Genomic DNA, 14,341 nt, shown 5'->3' on the forward strand with positions numbered 1-14,341 from the left:
CCCCATAGTAATGTTTGATCATCCTCTGAAAGGAGCTGCTGCCAGATCTCATGATAGAAATCAGGTGCATCAGTGTTTGGGCCGTATGTGTTAACCAGTGTCAGTGGACGACCTCGTAGCCTACCTTTGAGAATAATGTAGTGGCCATATGTGTCCAGCACTGCTGTGTCAATTCTGAAATTTGTACCTTTTTTTACCAGGATGGAGACCCCTCTAGAGTATGTTGAATATTTAGAGCTGTGAATGGATTCTGCCCACCTCTTTCCCACCTGGGTATGCGAGTGCGGAGCTTCATGTGTTTCCTGAAACATAACAATATCAATGTGCCACCTATTGAGGCATGTGAATATCTGACGTATCTTTTTGGGTTTGGTGTATCCTCTGATATTCCAAGTGAGGAGGTTCAAAGTCTGTGCAGCTAGCGGAGCCTCAGCCATATGGACTCATACTGTGAATTGTGAACGTTATCCGTCTGATCTATAGACAATCTCCGTATGCAAAAGAATGCATATCGTATGTAGGCACCCTCTGAATACCAACAATCATTTATCGGTTTGGTGTAGGCAGTGCATCTCAAGTAGTCAGATCCATGAACTAAAACAATAACTCCAATGTCTCCCCCCCACCCACAACAGCAGCCCAATCCTGCTGATGACATACCCCAATTAAACAGTTCAAAAGCATAAACAATTTGTGGGGATCTCCCATAGGGGGGTCCGCCTAGGCTGCACATCTCCATCCGATCGGTCGGATGTGGACGGACTACGTTATCTAATCGCAACCTCAGTATAACCTCTTAGTAGCGCTGGGCAGCACACATCCATGCAATGTATAGAGAACAGGCACAGCCCAGCAGTCAGTAGGGTGGACAACTCTGAGTTGTGTGTATGAGATAGCATGTCAGTATAATGCACAATCAATATTAATCTAAAATGGATTGACTGCTGCGCTAGGCACAGTGACGGCGGAGTGAGTCATGGCATCATACACATAAGTAAATAAAACAGGAATCAAAACAAGTAGCGCCGGCTGGGCATCGCCACACGAATGTGCGTAGCAGTCCGGTATCACGCAGTCCACAAGTCAAGTACGTTGCTCCACTCTGTGGCAGCCTGCCACATCCCTCCAGACAATGCAATGGATATCACAGTTACTATACAGCGAGGACTTATGTGCAAGCGCATTTCCACAGGGGGGCAGCCATAACCGCGTCACAACCATACGGCGGCACCCAATCCACACCACTCCCTCCGACTCAGCGTTAGGGCATGGATATGTGTAGTAGTGTAACCATCGCTGCAAAAACTGACAGAGATCCGTCTGCAGCAGCGTGTTATGTCAGATGTCAGCTTTGCTCATATCGTAGTATAAGTCAGGGATGGGAGCAAGCGGAAACAGATTTGAGGGCCTTCATTGTCCAATGGTTCTGATCCCTGTCTCATTGTTCATTAAGCGTTGCAGTGGTAGGACCAGCTATATTCTCCTATCTCCCGTGGTGTCCAGTCTGAGCCCAGTTCCGCCCTCCAGCAAAGTCTATAATCATGGGGATCCATCCCTACATTGTATAGTCAGTTATTTGCTGAATCTCTGCCTCCTATAAGCGTGGCAGCACCCCCGGTGTATCAAGACAGTTTCTACCCAGGCATGTGTATACAGTCATGTGTACCATGGAAGCATTAGTATTTCAAAGCGTGGACTTACCGCCAATGGGGCGCTTGTCTCAATTTAGTTCAGAGTTCACATCAGCCAGAGCGGGTCTTACCATGTCTACCTGGGACATCCGTGGGCATCAGCACCACCGCCAGAATCAAATTTGTAGCAGCTCGTAATTCCTCGCCGTGTTCTTGTTCCTGTTGCCCTCTGTTCTTCCGAGTTGTCACAAAGGATTTGATGAAGTCGTTCGCTGCCTTGGATGTGGAGAGTACCGTCGATTTGCCATCCCAAGTCACCTTCAGCCGCGCTGGGTACAACATGGCGTAGTCCTACTTCAGGTCACGTAGTTTTGCTTTAGCTGAATTAAATTCTCTGCGGGCCTGCTGTACCGCCATCGTGTAATCAGGGTAGAACTCCAGTCGGTTGTTCTGGAAGGAGAGGTCTTTGTGTTCACGTGCCAGTCTCAGAATTGCATTCCTGTCGCGATAGTTCAATATGCGCGCCACTATTGGTCTTGGTGGTGTTCCCGGTGGGGGACGCGGTGCCAGGGTGCGATGAGCTCTTTCTACAGTAAACACTGGCTTCCTTGCCAAAGAGCGCCAGACAGAGTTCCTCCACGTACGATTCCATCTTGCCTGTGTTTGTGGATTCTGGCACACCCTTGATGCATACATTATTGCGACGCGATCTAGCTTCCAAATCCTCCTCCTTGGATCTTATGACTTCCAGTATCTTTTCAAAACCAGTGCATTTAGTTGTGCTTGTACGCGCTTCATCCTCCACCGCCGATATTCTGGTTTCAGCCTCATCCAGCCTTTCGCCATGCTTGTCAATCTTTGCCGCCATATTATCTACTCGGCAGGTGAGGTGGTCCAGCTTTCCGTTGATGTCCTGGAGACTGGATTGGATGGCTTTCAGAATAGATTCTATCCCTTTTGTCGCACCTACTTCTGCGTCTGTCTCGGTGTCCGAATGCGATGTAAACGCACGCGTTGTTCTGCGCTGTTCAAAGTTAATCTTTGGTTGTTGCTTGTCCGGTTTCCCCATCTTGGGATAGTAGCCTCCGCCGAGGCTCAGCAGTTAGGCACACTACTGTACAGCACGACTATAATATCAGGATTTTAGCACTGTGGTGAGCTCACCAGTCATCCACGTGGGCCTTTGAACTGTGTGTTCACTAGCGTCTCTGCCAAGGTTCTTCGGATAGGTAGTGTGTGATCCCCTGTTGTCAGTTAGACTCAGGGCCCAGGTTGGGTCGGCGTAGGCTGCGGGCGGTAAGTCACTCCTCGCTCAGTATCCACAGTGTTCCCAACAGTGGCGATGTTTCTTTTATAGTGGGTACAGGGGTATGCTCTTGTTGTGCAGGGCCAGGAGTGTTGATCCGCAATACAGCATGTGCCTCCACAAATACCTTTTCCTTACATGCAGTCATATGCAGCGCGCCATACAGTAGGACATGCGGAAGCGTTTGCCGCGTCACTTAATGTCCGAATGGGGCGATGGTTTAGTTCTATCCGAGCGCAATCCAGCTTGGTGTGACGGGAGCCGCGATGGGGATGAAAAATGGCTGTGACACTGACCAACCCGTGATATCAGCGTAGCCCTCACTGCGGCGTCTTGGGTAGCGTGAGACTTTACCAATGCTCTTTCATAGCGTTTTCTAGCCTGCTGTACATTTCGCACCTCGCTCCCGAAGCGCACAGCTCTTCAGCGCCAGTTCTGAGATATTGTCAGCACTCACGAGTTGCCTTAAATGGGCGCCGCCATCTTGCCTTCCGTTTTCGCGCCGTTTTCGTGTCTCGGGTTAATGCACTTTACATCGCCCTTTTAGCCCCAACACGCAACAGAGCCACCTGGTATGCATTATCCATTACTATCAATTGAGTTGTCTTCAGAGAGTGATCGCCTGTGTATTATCATGCACTGGGGCTGTAGAGTCATGGATCGTTAGCCTCTCAAGGGGTTGCCATCTTGACCGTCTATGCGCGATAAATTCTTTCACCCTTGCAATAATTAACCTCTGGGCTCATGTGTAAGCGCTGTCGAGAAGTCTTTTCATTAGAGCAGGCTCCGATTTCAGTGACCGAGTATCACGCTTGGGGGCACAGGCTTTTTAATACGTGGTTAACATTGAAGCAACGAGTTGCGGGCGCCATCTTACCCGGAGTGTGCAGGCTCACGTTCCGGGCTTCCAAGGTGATTTACTCCAACTGCGCCTTCGTTTTTCTGCATCAGAACGCATCCATCAGGGGCCATGCATATTCTCCTGGTAGATCGCGAGTGGCAGCGTTGAAATCGGTTGCTGTCTACGGTAGAAATTGCGTGATTTAGTGTCCGTCCGGCGGAGCTGTCTTTTCAGCCAGCCATCCCGCAGTGCGCCCTCTAGCGCCCCTCAGGTTTTTAGCAATATTTGACAGCCGTTACAAGAAGCTCCCACCGCTTTGTATTGACACGGTTAAGATTAGGCACCGTGCACCACCTCGTGTACTTCCCTTATACCAGACGGAATAGTATGTTACCTTGTCCATGTGATGGGATATCTAAACAGAGTTGTTGCCATTTCATGCTTTTTTGCAAATGTTATATTTTTTTAAGGAAAAAGTATTTAAAGCCCATCTTTTTAAAATATAATAAAAGAGCAACTAAAGATGCACTGCGGATAATGTTTGAACTGAATAGTACGGATATTTGTTTTTATGTAGCCACATATATTTTAAAATGTGCATCGATAAGGAAATCAATTATTATATGATTATGAGTTACTCAACTCCATTATAACTCTATAGTAAGAGAAATGAGCCTATATACTGTTATTTGCACAGGTCACTTTAACATTGCACTTTCTGTACTGGGACTATTGTACAAATTAAATTTTATACTTATGAATTTTATATTTGTGTTTTTAGGAACTAATATAAATAATTAACCCGTTGGTATGAATTATTATATTGCGAATTTTGCACACTCGTTTATAATGTTTTTTAAATTTACTTGTTTGTGGAGAATAACCTCATGTCCCCGTACAGATTTTGGAAGGCTAAAATCATTATAGTAAATTGTACTCCCTTCATGTACTACAATGTATCATTTTATTTTGTCTGCTATATGGTTATATTTTTATATACCGAATAAAGCATTTTGAATAAAGCATTTTGAATTGACAAAAAATGAGTCACACATTGGTTTAGGTGGGTTGAAGAAGTGCAGAAAACTTTAAAGATCTGTTTCCTCTTGCATTATTTAAGATTACTGAGTGTCCCATCATGAAGTCTTTTTAACAATGACCAGTCTTTCACAGATGGTGTTGTTATTGTGTAGAATGTACTTAAAAGTTGTAAAAAAAGGCCAACATCTGCAAAACAGTCACATAGACTAAAGTCCAAAAGAAGAGTCTGTAGATGCAAGAGCTGCAGTGTTTAAGGAACAGAGAAGATGCCCCAATTTGGAACCTTCATGTGCACCATGTTGGAGGGGGTGCAAAGAAAAGTGACCAGTCGAAGGTAAAATACACGTGTACAACTCTCCCTTCCCTCCACTGAGTGTCCTGAAACCTATTACCAGGGTCACCAATATGCAATGTCGTATTCATTCAATAAAATATAGCATGGCGAGCAGTAAGGCTAAATTACGATTTTATTATATTACTGATTTTACATTGATAGTTATGTTTTTAAGAACATCCACATTCGAGCTGCTTTAATTGGGATTTGCATTCGTGAAAACTAACAGTTGCGGTTATATCTGCTTCTGGAGGCTATTTACCTATCTTTCTGTTTTTTATTTTCTCAGGTGTTTAATGAGAACCTCACTGGCCTTTACCCTACAGTCATATCTCGTGTTATTTATGATGGCGGAGTTTTTCTTGCACCAATCTTTGGCGACATGCTGGCAACTGCGAATGAGCTCCCTCAGGTGAGGACACGGCATGAATGATTCCGTTATTATCTCGTACATGTGCGGGAAGCGGGACATTTGTTATGGAATATAAAACAGAACGCTTCGTGCTAAAACATAAATATGTCTTTATAATACCAAATCCGAATAAATCTGCAAAGAAAAGGTGATAAATGTGTTTATGACCGATTTAACCTTACATTTAACCTTACACGTGCCAAGCAGGGGTGTAGCTCACTCCTTAATATTCTGGAGGTGTAAATCTCAAACTTCCCAACTAAAAAAGCGATGGACCACAGGCTGAATGTGTGAGGTGATCAAGTTTCGGGATGGACTGTTCCCATAAGGAGAAGATCTGTACTGATTTGTATCTTTGGCGACTGAGTATCCTGTCTGCCAAACTCAAGGTCCATCCACCCGATTTTGAGTAGGGTGGACCGCACGTTTTACACAGACAGAGTAAAATTTACTTTGTCAGTAGAAAACTTCCTTCGATAACCCGATGGTGTAGGTGCCATCGGAAATAAACCATTCGACCATCCTTCCTATTTGGCCCTTTTTTTTACTATCCATCACCACTAGGAATATTCTGATAGTGAGGTATGGTAAAAAAAGAAGTTTACCCCCACTCCAGTGAAAAAAATGGGTGTGGGGATTACTAGTTTTTTTTTTTTTTAAACCAAACCCCTCCTTTGGGAGTTTGTTTTTGAAAAATAAAAGCTTTGGAAATGTTTGAAGGGCAGCCATTATGTTTGACCGAGTGGTCTGTTATACTTTTCCTACATTGACTAGACCCCCATGATAATCAACAACACCAGTCCTAGTTCTCGTGGCAATATTCACTTATTGGACTGTAAACAACAATGGTCGACATTTGTTACCCAAGGGATCTCTTTAATCTCAAGATAATCCAAATGTTTCAATCTATTGCCTCTTTAAAACAACAACCTCTCTGATCTATACATATAGGACAGCACAGACAAAAAAATGTGTGAAAAGCGAGATGGCACCTCACGGGCGCACCACCAATGGGACCCCTGGTTGGTACTCACCAGGATGGCCCTGTTCTCATCATTGGTGCCATCAAGCTATAACGTAAACGTGTCTCAAAACCCCAAAAATAAAAAAGACAGTGGATGGTGCAGTGGACACAACTTATATGTGACACAACTAACAACATGTAACATTTAACATATAAGTCACTGTGCAACTAGGACAATCAACTTTACTTTCGTTCCTTTCTTTGTTGCAAACAGTAAACACATATACACAAAAAAAGGAGAGGGTGAATACTACCTATCGATTCACACTCTACTTACACTCTACTTACAGTAGAGTGTGAATCGATAGGTAGTATTCACCCTCTCCTTTTTTAGTGTATATGTGTTTACTGTTTGCAACAAAGAAAGGAACGAAAGTAAAGTTGATTGTCCTAGTTGCACAGTGACTTATATGTTAAATGTTACATGTTGTTAGTTGTGTCACATATAAGTTGTGTCCACTGCACCATCCACTGTCTTTTTTATTTTTGGGGTTTGAGACACGTTTACGTTATAGCTTGATGGCACCAATGATGAGAACAGGGCCATCCTGGTGAGTACCAACCAGGGGTCCCATTGGTGGTGCGCCCGTGAGGTGCCATCTCGCTTTTCACACATTTTTTTGTCTGTGCTGTCCTATATGTATAGATCAGAGGGGTTGTTGTTTTAAAAAGGCAATAGATTGAAACATTTGGATTATCTTGAGATTAAAGAGATCCCTTGGGTAACAAATGTCGACCATTGTTGTTTACAGTCCAATAAGTGAATATTGCCACGAGAACTAGGACTGGTGTTGTTGATTAGCTTACAGAGTGGAGGGTGTCCTAGTTCTGTCTGTCTTTCCCTCTAGACTCCTATTTAATAGACCCCCATGATGCCAGTTTCTGTCAGTGTATAGAGATGCCCATTAGTCTGACAGACATCTCTAAATTTGGCAGGCAAAGTAAATCCAGCAAAGTCCAGCAAAGTCCTCTGTCACTCCATTTGCTAATGCCTCAATCAAGATTATGTAAGTCTTTTTGCAAGCATTCGTCCCATCACTAGTTGGTTATATGATTACAATCAGTATGCCTGGAAACCTGAGACTGTTGTATTTTTGTATTTGTATGGGATTTGTAAAGCGCCGGAATTGCCCCCAAAGGGGTATCTCCGCGCTGCAGATGAGGACCATGCCAGGTCAGAGTAATCAGTATCAGCAAAGTTTTGTCTTTATGAGTTTTCTGAAGAGGAGGAGATTGGTGCACTTATGCAGCGGAATGGGAAATTGGGAAATAGGGTCTAATTTTTTGGAGCCATATAGGCAAAAGTTTTTTTGCCCCCAGTTTGGAGTTTTCTTTAGCTGGGGACAGCAAGCAGCCCTTTACCTTCCGAACACATCGATCTGTAGCTTTCCAAGTCTTCCACTGCCAATGTCTGTGAATTCTAAAAAGTAGTACATTTGCATTCATTCAAGTGGAAGCAGATTTACTACTTTTCTGATAATCCGGTCACTAGGCAGCATATTTACAAAGAAGTGGCACAACACAGCCCAGCAGCAATGTTGCTGCCCACAGTTACCTGAAGAGAGCAGAACTGGGCCATAACTTCAAATAAATGGTGCAGTTTTGCTCTCTCCATGCGCTGGCACACTACCTAGTGCCAATGCAGGCACTCTTGCACCATAGTGCAAGGGTGTCTGCATTATTGTCAGTATAGATTTTGTTCAGGAAGGGTTACCTTTTCGCACAAAAACTATCCTTACATTTTGTTTTGCTTTGTATTTGTGCTGCAGAATACAGGTCACGTTCAAAGTGGAAAACATATATTTCTCCTCGTTAAACCAGCCCCAGGCAGGCGCACCATTGTGATGCAAACATATGTTTACAATTCTTTTTAAATATTGGCTTGCTTCAAAAGCTATGGCTGGATGCACAGGAATGCCCATACACCACTAATGCAATGCCAAATAATAATAATAAGATCATTTGTAGAGCGATTGGTTATGTCTGGACCATAGATCAATTTAGGAGATAGTAGCATTTAATAGGAGCAGTTAATAGAAATCGAAACCAGAGAACAGGCGACAGATGGACCTGATTAGAATTGTACGTTATTTCTAAAGAGCCATGTTTTCAGTTTCTTCCTGAAGTCACTTTCCAATAGGGAATCTCTGTGGACCTTGGGAATGGAATTCCATAATTTAGCCGCTATATAGAAGAAAGATTTAACTCCCATTCTCGCCTTTCTGGCAACAGAGGATCTGAGGTTACCAGTAGGGACATATGTATGAACTAGAGAGTGAAGGTAGCTGTGGCCTTATTTCTTTCAAACGGGGCGGCATATACATAGGGTTTTGAAGCTGATTCTTTTCGTTACTGGAAGCCAATGTAGCTGGTTGAGAGCGCTGGAAGCTGACAATCTTTTAGGGAGATTAAGAATCATCCTAGCTTCAGCATTTTGAACTCGTTGCATCAGTCAGAGATTCCCTTTGAATATACCTAGGTTGAGTACAATCCCATACTCCAGCTGGGAGGTAATGAGTGCATGGACTATGGTTTTCAAAGATCTAGTGGGAATTAGATCATGGATTTGTTTCAGAGTCTTAAGAGTGCCAAAAAATGTTCCTGCAGTTTTCCTGATTTGGTCTTCAAAAGTTGATTTTGAGTCAAAGATTACCCCCAGGTTCTTGGACTTGTGTTTAGGAGCCGAAGGTTTGCCCAGACACATTGGCCACCAGGCTGATGTCCAAATTGAGGGAGTTCTCCCAACCATTAAAATCTCAGTTTTGTTAGCATTCATTTTTAACCAATTGTTCTTCATCCAGGATGCGACGCCAGACAAGCAGGCTTTGAACCTATTGGCCGAGATGGCAGTGGAATCCAACATATTTACTATGAGTTTGTTGTTGTCGCCATATGATACCACTTGGACATTATGATTTTTTTTTTTTTTTAAACCTTTATTATGAAGAAAAGGAGTACAGTTACAGACCTACAACCACAGAGGCTGGTCAGTAGCAATAAATACCAAAAGCACAATAATACACAGCTCATCAGCCGACAACCCGAGGGCCCAGCAGCGATAAAGCATGATATTATAGAGAGCCTATGGCAATAGGAGGATAAGTAAAAGGTTTCACATTTTATTTTTGATAAACAAACACAAAAAAGTTTGAGGCGGAAACTATACATTGTAGTGGCTGTCTGATGCGGTAGGGGGAGCTAATTGATCAGGGAGCAATTCTATGAAGGATGATAGATCTTGAGGAGGGAGGGGGGGCCGAGAGCAAACTAATAAATCATACACAATAGGAAGCAAATAACCTGAAACGCACAGTCAAGGGGACAGGGGAATGTCGGAAGCTTCTATAAAAGGGGGAGTGCAGATCTCTCCTCGGTACGAATTCCATTGACTCCATATCCTTCCCCACTTCTTGGGCCTACCACGGGAGACATATACAATTTTTTCTCTGAACATGCACCAGTCCATATTTTCCAAGTTGAGAATAAAGGTGCCCTTTGAGAACCCCACAATTGGGCAATGTCCATTTTTGCGATCATGTTGCCGAGGGTGGCCCATTGAGTCTGAGCAACACTACAATCATTCGGCTCCCCGATGTTCAACAAACAGCGTCTGGCCTCAGGCAATAACTCAACACCCGTCACCTCTCCCATCACCGCATGCACTCGGTTCCAGAAAACCACAACCTATGGACATTCCCATATATTGTGAAGGTAGCAAGCATACCACAACCACGCCTACACAGCCCATCCACAGAATAACCCATACACATCAGTCGTGGACCCGTGACATAGACACGGTGCAAAATCTTTAACTGCACCAGCCGGAGACGCGCCGGAATCGCGACTTCTTTGGGGGAGGATATCGCAGCCTGCCAGTCTTCATCGTCCAACTCCAATCCATCGCCGGTCCAAGCCCCGCGAAGCTGTACAAGGAGGTCCGAGCGATCATTAATGAGTTTTTTGTAGATGAGAGATATGGTGCTATCAGGGACGTACCCATCAAGCACCCTATCTTCCAGGGGGGAGGACTCCGGAATAGTAGTCCCGGCCGGAAAGACCGACTCAAGCGCGTGGCGGACCTGGATATATCGGAAGTATTCCCTATCACTCAAGTTATATTCCTGTTTTAGTTCATCGAAAGTCTTGACTCTGTCCTTGACCCAGAGATCACCGACCTTACTGACACCAATGAGGTCCCATCTATCGAATCCCTTCGTCGTCCATAGACTGCCCAGTCTCTCCGCAGCATACAAGGGGGTAGCTCTAGTTAGCTTGGCCGTCCATCCTCTGGCCGTAGTTGCACTACCCCAGACTCGTACCGCCACCCCGGTGGGGCCCGTCAGATTCTTTCTGGCGGCTCTGGAGTAGAGCGCCCTATTATAGTCGCCCCCGGGTAGCTGCCACCTATCCATCTCGAATGCGGGATTCGGAACCGGACCGTACATAGCATGGTTGACCGCACTCAATTGGGATGCCCAGTAATAGCGTTTGATATCAGGCAACGCTATACCACCATCATACCAGGGCAAAATCAATTTTGCCAATGCTATGCGAGGTCGCCCGCCCCATACCAGCTTCCTCTGGAGGCCCTCAATTTCGCGGAAGTAACTGGCAGGCACCAGGTCAAGTGTATTTTGGATGGCATATAGGAATCGGGGGAGAGACATCATCTTAAAGAGGGCCGCTCTCCCCAGGGGGGACAACGGCAAGCCACACCGTGCCGCAACATCCAATCTAAGCCGGGCAAGCGGAGGCAGCAAATTTCGCTCGTAGCGTACTTTGGGGTCCAACGATATGTAGATCCCCAAGTACTTAAAGCCGACGCACGAGACCTGTATCGGGCAGATGCGGGGCAGAAAAGGCAATTCTCCTGTAAGAGGGTAGATACAGGACTTGGCCTAATTGATGACCAAGCCAGAATTCTTCCCAAAAGAACTCAAAACGTCGAACAAGACTCCCAATGACTTTCGAGGAGAGGTGAGGTACAACAATATATCGTCCGCGTACAAAGATATACGATCCTCGAAGTCAGGGGACCATCGAATGCCCTTGAGCGAGAGTTCCCATCGGAGCCACGCGGCAAGGGGTTCAAGGGCAAGCGCAAAGAGCAGTGGCGACAAAGGACATCCCTGCCGCGTGCCGCGTCCGAGAACAAAGGGTTCCGAGTCCCTGCCGTTGACCACCACCTGGGCCAGCAGTTGCTCATATAGAAGCCTGACCCACCCGATGAAGTTGGGGCCAAATCCAAATTTAGCAAGGGCCGCCCACAAATTTGGCCATTCCACCGTGTCGAAGGCCATCGAGGCACAAAGTGAAACCAAGATGGCCGGCTCACCAAGAGACCCCGCCCTTGCTAAGACGCCGTGAAGACGGCGAAGATTAAGCGCGGTGTTTTGATGGGGAATAAATCCAGATTGGTCCGGGTGTATCAATTTGCTAACCACCGTTATCAGCCGATTCGCCAAAAGCTTCACTAGGATCTTGGGCTCTACATTCAAAAGCGAATTCGGCCGGTACGATGAACATTGTTCGCGGGGCTTTCCATCTTTATGGATGACCACAATGGACGCCAGTCTCTGATCCCGGGGAAGGGATCCGAGATCTCGCGATGCCGAAAACATCCGACGAAGATGCTGGGCCATTTTGTTTGGGCACAGCTTGTATAGCTCAACCGGAATGCCATTCGGGCCTGAGGCCTTCCCCGAGCGAAGGGAGTGGATAGCAAGCGCTATTTCATCGGCGGAAAATTCCGCCTCCATAAGGTCCTTGTCCGATTCCGACAGGCTAGGCAACGCAATATCCCGAAGCAACAAATGCGAGTCCTCCTCTGGCCTATCCGAGACCGGCGCGCAAACCTTCTGAAAGTGCTGGGCAAAGACCTCAACTGGGTCCACTACTCACGTTCCATCCGCCTTTTCAACAACAGGCACCACCCGATTCAATCTATCTCTTTTGTCCAACCAAGCAATCAACTTTCCCGCTTTATCACCAACATCATACAAACGCCCCTGTTGTTCACAATTCATTGATTCAAAATTCAGACTGTTTTAAGGGCCAAAGAATGTATTCCCCTCGGGTGTAGCCCCAGACTCCATCTTCTCCTTCAATGCAGTAATTTAATTTTCCAGACCCACCACTTCCGCATTCTTACGCTTCCTTTCGCTAGCAATCAAGGACAGAGTTTGACCTCGGATCACAGTCTTATAAGCCTCCCCCAAGGAGATGGGGGAGGACACCGATCCCTCGTTCTCTGCAAAGTAATAATCCATGCACTTAACCACCTCGGCTCTAATTTTAGGGTTACGAAGGTGCCAGGGGTTAATCGGAGCAACCCGACCCCCGGTCCCCAACTGTACGTCAATAGTGAGCCAGAGGGGGGAGTGGTCCGAGATCCCCCTAGCTAAATGCCTGATTTCCCTTACAGAGACCATCTGCACCGCCGATATAAGGATATAATCAAGCCTCGAGAGACTCCCATGAGCTCCCGAGTAAAAAGTATACTGTAACTGTCCGGGGTGCATTTGCCTCCAACAATCCGCTAGACCCAGCGTTTCCAAAAAGTTGCCCAGCCATAGTTGCGATGTTGGGAGAAGTCTGGGGGGGCTATAATCTTCATTACCACTGACAACTGAATTAAAGTCCCCACCCACGACCAACATGCCCTCAGGGAACCCCAGGACCACCCCACCCAAATCAGAAAATGTAGTGGACTGTAGGCCGGGCGGGACATACACAGATAAAATGGAGATCGTCTTCCCTTCCCAGCGGCCCGTAATAGCCGCATATCGGCCTCTATCATCCAGCACAGTGTCATCTATCTGCAGGGGGGAGGGAGTTCCTAACTAGGACGCCCGCCTCCCTCGACCCAGTGGTGAATGCAGAGTGAGCCGGCAGGTGGTAGCCCCGTCTATTCAGTGCATGGCACGTGTTTCCTATTAGATGCGTCTCCTGGAGTAAAACTATATCTGAGGAACAGCGCTTCAAGTATTGCAAAACTATCCCCCGCTTTATCCTATCGCCCAGACCATTGACATTCCAGCTCAGCACCCTCAGGCCCTCATCCCCCATCCCAGAAATAAGGACAATACCCCCCGCCAAGAAACAGGCACAAGAGATAAGATATGCAGCAAAACGCAACCTCAAAACAAACAAGATATTAAAGACCCCCCACCACCCCCAAAAGAATTGCCAAAACACACCCCCCACCCTGCACCCCTGCAGTAGACCAAAAAGCCACCCCAACTTGCAGTGTGCCTGTCGCCCCATTGAACTAACCTACAAGAAGAGAGAAAAAAGCCCCCAGAGGAGGAAGAGTCCCGATTCCCCCCACCCCCGGGTATTCACACTATATATACATAACAGTCATAGAGCCACTGCCATAAGTCCATAAAGTTGGCTCGCCGGCACAGACTCACTGCTCCTATTCTTCCAGGCCGCCTTCAGCGCCCCTCGATCTTTCCGGGCTGGTACGATGTGTCGGCAGAGTATCGAGCTAGTCACTGACCACCTCGGGGCGGTCAAAGAAGAGTGCACGTTCCTCATATTCATTCCTCAGGCGGGCCGGGAAAAGCATGGCGTACTTCAGTCCCATGTCTCTGAGTCGCTGTTTCACCCCCGTAAAGCTCATGCGTTGTTTCTGCACCGCCTGTGTAAAGTCAGGATAAAAACTGATCGACGCGTTTTCAAATTTAGTGGGACCATTGGTGCGTGATGCTTGGAGAATAGCGTCTCTGTCCCAAAAATTAAAAATCC

The 14,341-nt window shown here is 46.3% G+C and overlaps 1 protein-coding gene across 1 annotated transcript in view; it reads left to right on the plus strand.

Moving 5' to 3' along the window:
* PKHD1 (PKHD1 ciliary IPT domain containing fibrocystin/polyductin) overlaps nt 1-14,341 on the plus strand; it is a 2,083,594-nt gene that overhangs the window by 662,734 nt on the left and 1,406,519 nt on the right. The window contains exon 25 of the mRNA XM_086926200.1: nt 5,443-5,565. Coding sequence (XP_086782326.1) covers nt 5,443-5,565 — 123 coding nt within the window. The remainder of the gene's footprint in view (nt 1-5,442; nt 5,566-14,341) is intronic.

The sequence above is a fragment of the Lissotriton vulgaris genome, chromosome 6 (genome assembly GCF_964263255.1).
Source record: "Lissotriton vulgaris chromosome 6, aLisVul1.2, whole genome shotgun sequence".
Lineage (NCBI taxonomy): Eukaryota > Metazoa > Chordata > Amphibia > Caudata > Salamandridae > Lissotriton > Lissotriton vulgaris.